The sequence below is a fragment of the Quercus lobata genome, chromosome 11 (assembly GCF_001633185.2).
Source record: "Quercus lobata isolate SW786 chromosome 11, ValleyOak3.0 Primary Assembly, whole genome shotgun sequence".
Taxonomy (NCBI): Eukaryota; Viridiplantae; Streptophyta; class Magnoliopsida; order Fagales; family Fagaceae; genus Quercus; species Quercus lobata.
The window spans coordinates 56,680,752-56,686,057 of NC_044914.1; the positions used below are offsets into that span (position 1 = coordinate 56,680,752).

The 5,306-nt window shown below is 36.9% G+C and overlaps 1 protein-coding gene across 2 annotated transcripts; it reads right to left on the reverse strand.

Moving 5' to 3' along the window:
- Nucleotides 1-380: 380 nt before the first annotated feature.
- LOC115969489 (aminoacylase-1-like) lies at nucleotides 381-4,336 on the reverse strand. Of its 2 annotated transcripts, none has more exons than XM_031089147.1 (5): nucleotides 3,668-4,336; nucleotides 2,776-3,038; nucleotides 1,985-2,122; nucleotides 924-1,172; nucleotides 381-558 (listed from the first exon to the last, which is right to left on the reverse strand). In XM_031089147.1, exons 1-5 carry the CDS (start codon nucleotides 4,260-4,262, stop codon nucleotides 445-447), a joined length of 1,359 nt encoding a protein of 452 aa, XP_030945007.1. In that variant the 5' UTR covers nucleotides 4,263-4,336; the 3' UTR covers nucleotides 381-444. The 2 variants fall into 2 exon arrangements, with proteins under 2 accessions (XP_030945007.1, XP_030945008.1); XM_031089148.1 differs by having other exon boundaries at nucleotides 924-1,163; nucleotides 3,668-4,335.
- Between the last annotated feature and the right edge of the window lie 970 nt (nucleotides 4,337-5,306).

The window sequence follows — 5,306 nt, forward strand, 5'->3', positions numbered from 1 at the left end:
AAGACAGTCATTTTGCAAAAGCTGCATAAGACCTTAAATCACAAATGTGAGAAGCAATAAGCAGCACAACGATATGATCACAATTAATTTTGGGTACAGTTGCGGACCAGCAACAATGCAACTTTCTAAAGCTGTGTTCAGGAGCAATCAGATGTACATGTATTAATTTGACATGTTTTGTTCAATTCAATAGAAAGAATGCTAAATGCAATATGACAAAGGTATACAATGACAAATCGCACTAAAATCGCATTCATTTGCCAAAACATCAAGCGTGTAATGTTACCAATCAGCATTTTTGAGCATAAATGGAAGTCAAACTCTCTGCTTCTTTGCTTATTAATGCATCACTGGGACATCTCAGCTCCCATTATATAAAATGAAGCAGAAACTCATATCAAATATTTTTGCTTTGAGAATAGGGAATGACTCCCTGCTGTTCCCTTACAACTCATCTTTGGAGCCTTCCTTTCTGGTATGCTCAACATAAGATGCATAAGCTTTGATTATTGACACATAGAAATCAACTCCTTTCAAGTACTCATCTTTGTTTAGAAACTGCAATAGGATGGAAAATATGATAGTTACATGCCTGTATTTTGCATATTGAAAGATTAAAGAACAAGCTTACATATTTAATCTGTTGGTGATAAACTCAAGCTCCAGAGTCCACTCAGTATTGAAAATTAAAATCAAAAGAAGACAAAAGAACAAATCTCGAATACTCACAACATGGTTTGGCTCGGTTCATGCAGATTTAAAGATGGAGTGTTCATACACACACACAAATATTAATATGATCATGAAACATTTTACATATATGCGAGCATATTGAAAAGGAAGACCCATGGCCCACGTAAACATGCACTAAGCAAGTATTTTATATTCATATGATGAATAGGTAGATTGAATAAGAAACTCACCTCGTTATGATCATGGAGAAGGATAGGAGTGTTTGCCATAGGGGAGAAGCCAATGGCTGGAAAGCCTAGTTCCCGGAAGTAGCGAGAATCTGTTGCACCAGGAAGGATCTCTGGTTTACCAAGTTTTCCATTAGAATTTTTGACAGCTTCTTCTAGTAGGTCCCACCAGGGGTTACAACTGTCAGTCACAGTGAGGAGTGGCTTCCCAAACTTATCATGCACATTAGCCTTCTGCTTGAACTGCCCAAGCTACAAATACATTTAGAGAAACAGATATAGATGTGCACTTGGGGGGAGGGGGGATACACAACAACAATCCCTAACTTCCTAAATTAATGACCCTCATTATCATGTTGATGTCCGCACACATTATATCATGCAGCAAGAACCAGCAATCAAACGCAGTTCAGCATCTACAGAAGACCCATAAAAAGCACTGGTGAAAGCTTAAAATTCAAAATGTCCGCAAGTGTCCCACTTAAATACCATAGGTAACCAGAGTGGTTGTGTCTCTTATTTGATTGAAGCAACCATACACTACAGCATAAAACTTATTCTATGTTACAACTGACACCATATTTGTTTTGTTTAAATTCCACCCTTTGCAACCAATGATCCCTAATCCATATCCTAATTTTACAGAGTACATGTCAAAATATTCAGAAAAAGATCCATGGTTGTTGCCTACCATATACTAAGTATCAAAATATTACTGTATTTTCTTCCCTTTCATTTTTCTGTTTTCCTTGAGATGCCAATTATTGTAGATCTATTTTCATGCAAGGTTAAGTAAATGATATGGATTCTCTTTAGGAGTTCACACTTAATTTCTTATTTCTTTTTCTAAAGATCTTGTAACCAAAACAAATTCCAAAGAAGAAATGAAAATAGAAGACAAAGTAATCGGTCATATCCTGTAAATATAGTCTTAAATAATTTGTCATTTCCTACACTCTTATGCCAAAATTTATTTAAGCTTGCAAGTGATTACCAAAAACTGTCTCTTTCTTCCCATACTAATATGGATCAGAACTATAAAGTTTTAATGAGTGAAGTACGACCTCAAATGTCATATTACGTGAGGCAGGAGCCCATTCTTCAGCAATTCGTCTCTCCAAAGATTCTGGATCAGCAGTTGGTGGCACCCGAATATCAAAACCTGCTTGCGCTTCAGATGGCTGCAAATTCATGACAAAACCCTGATAGACAAAAAGGGGAAACTTGCATGTTTTAGATTGTAAATAAGATACATCACTGTCATGATGATAAGAGTAAGGGAAAACAAATATGTTCAACCAATATTCTAAACCATTTATATTATGGATAATTCCAACAATATTTTTTGCAAATTAGTGAGAATTAGGGTGTTTGTCAAATGAGGCTGGTGCCCTATGTCCTGAGGCTGACACCTCACCTTGGGCACATTCCATTTCCAAGGACTCAGGCTTATGGGTTAGGGTCTTCATGTAACACCTCCCATCATTATATAAGTCTCAGATGTCACAAACTCACTGGTATTATGTAGTTTAGATCTCTAATGATGGGTGTGATTTCAACTCAACAGAGCTATGTAGTACCACACACAAGAGATATAATGCTCATAGAGCAAACAACTTTCACAAGTCCCACATGGGGAATATTTATGATGAAAATTGCCAACCAGAATATAGGCAGTGGCAGTTGGATTCATATGTCAGTCAAGCATATTGCACAAGAAAGTCGTTTGCACACTTGAAACTCTCATGTAACCAAATGTTGGCCATGAATATTAACAAGAATTTTTAGGTCCTAACAATAATCCAAATTTTAAATAACCTGATTTCTCAATTAAACAACATGAATTCTAACATACAGTTGGAGACGGCGTGCCAGCCTTCAAAAACACCATATTAATTGAAACAACCTCACTCTCGGCCTTCAAACCAGCCTTCAGCAAATCAAACTGCGAAGCCCGGAACCTTCTCACACTCTCAATGCTTTTGAATAGATTCTCCATAGCACTACTGTCATACAACTTTGCCCCATGGCCTGGCTGTCCAGTAGCCTTAATCACTAGCCACCAGGTACTCCTCTCAGCATAAAACACCCTGTAATCCTCACTTGGGGAAGCCAACCCTGTTTCCAACATTACATTACGCCCTAACTAATTAACATGGTACAAACAAAGTAACAATTATCTACAGAAAAATCTTAAACACCATCAAATACTAAAGCAAAATTTCGCAAAACTAAATTATCTTTTCTAAGGACAATTAAATTCAACCATGCGGTTCATCAATCAATGCGACCGCATGTTGAATTTAATTAAAGAACCTAAATTACAGCACCTAGAAAACTAAATTATTGTACCCTAATTAAATCATCTACAGGAAAATCTTAAACAACACCAAATACTAAATGAAACCAGACAAAACAAAGTACTATTCCTTTATGTGTTGTAACTTAGATTCCTCAATTGAATTCAACTACATGATTTTATTGGAAACTTCCGAAGAACATTTAAATCAACCATGTTATTCATGGGTCGATGTAACCACATAATTAAATTAGCACCTAAAGAACTGTACTTGATTTTTACCCAATCAAATCACATATAGAAAAATCTTAAAAAGCCAAATGATTAAATTCATCATTCCCTAACCACGCTTTCGTGGCCACTTATATCTTATCATGATATCAGAACAGTTAGTCCTACTTTCAAACAACTGATAATTTATAAAAACTAAATAAATAAATAAAAACACCTTCGTCAAGTACAATCCCCAGGTTCATATTGGTGAAAACGTCGGAATCGACGAACTTTTCAACACCATCATGGCCACCAATCTCCTCGTCAGGTACAAAAGACAAGTAAACAGAGCGAAGTGGGTGAAAGCCAGAAGCCTTCAACTTTCGAATGGCCTCAAGGTATTGCATGCCAACACACTTCATATCCTGGGAGCCTCTGGCGTAAATATTACCCAGAGAATCGAGGTGGGCCCCGAAGGGTGGGTGGGACCACTTTTCATGCTCGACTGGAACGACATCTGTGTGAGAGTTGAGGAGGATGGAAGGGAGGTTGGGATTGGAGCCTGGCCATTTGAGGAGGATGAAAGGCTTGGATTGGACGAACTCGAAGGTTTGGGCTTCGAGGGAGAGAGATTTGGCTTGAGAGAGAATGAATTGGGTTGATTCTTCGTAGTTGGGGGTTGGCTGAGCAGTGTTGATTTGAAGGTAGCGTTGGAATCTTGAGATGATTGATGATGATGGGTCTTCTAAATCTTCAGCGTTTGTTATTGTTATTGATGAAGAAAGGAACAAGAGTAGTAGAGATATGATGGTTCTGTAACTCAGCTCCATCTTTTTTTTGTAGTAGGAAGGACTGGGAGGGAGAAGTGTGAGACTTTTTGTTGGGTTTTGTTTCAGATATGTGTCAGATAGTATCATATATATATATATATATATACAGTAAAACCAGCCTAACAGTATATATCAAAAATAATTCAATGTAAATGAAAGTAATAGTTGAAAGTAAATGAAAGCAATTTAGAACTATCCGTTATGATGGTAATCTGTCCAAGATGGCGGTAACAACAAGTAGAACAATAAATAATAAAACTGAAAATATTTATTATTGAAAGTAATACAAAACACTTAAAGCAGTAGTAGTAGTTAATACAAGATCTCAGAACAAGTTGATAGTTACAAAACTTGAACTAATCCTAGTTACAAGGTTTGTAGAATTACAAGGTTTGTAATGAATAAGGTAGTAGTAGTAGAAATAAGAAATTTTCTTTCCGAGAAGGCTTCCTAAGAGAAGGAGTTCTATGGAAAGAAAATTCTGAAGTAAAACTTGTTCTAAACATAAGGGACAACCCCCCCTAAATAGGCAAAATTCTAAGTGAACAGTACTTGTGAATAGTAAAAGTTAAGAGTGAAAAGTAAAAGTTAACAGTAATAATTTGCTGAAAGCAATCTTGGTGTGACTAAAAGTCGCGGGAAACATGGAGAATCTCCTTTTCAGAACATTATCATCAGTAGTGGAAAACAATAGTGAAATTTCACTAGTAAGTAAACATTGTAGCACTTTTGACCTTTGTGCAAGCCAGGCAAATAAGATCAATCATCTTGAAGATCTGGAGTATTATCTTCATCATGTCCGAACAGTTCTTGGTCATATGGGAAATAAGCATTGTGGGCAACAGATTCCTCAGAAGAGGCTTTGGATTCTTCTTGATTGGCAACAGCTTCTTCTGCTCACTTGAGTAAAGCCAAAAGAGCGTCAGGATTTTTTCTCAGATTGTCAATAGGGGAGCTCTTATTCTTTGTTGGAGGCTTAGCATTCTTGATGGAAGAAGAAGAGGGAGCATCAGTAAGGGTCGAGGTTTGAACTGGGGAATGATC

Excerpts from the sequence above, each read along its gene's own strand:
- LOC115969489 (XM_031089147.1), bottom strand. The coding sequence starts at position 4,262 with ATGGAGCTGAGTTACAGAACCATCATATCTCTACTACTCTTGTTCCTT. Across the intron at positions 2,123-2,775 it reads CTGGCACGCCGTCTCCAACT|GGTTTTGTCATGAATTTGCA; the intron begins GTATGTTAGAAT and ends TTTGTCTATCAG. Across the intron at positions 559-923 it reads TTCTCCATGATCATAACGAG|TTTCTAAACAAAGATGAGTA; the intron begins GTGAGTTTCTTA and ends ATCCTATTGCAG.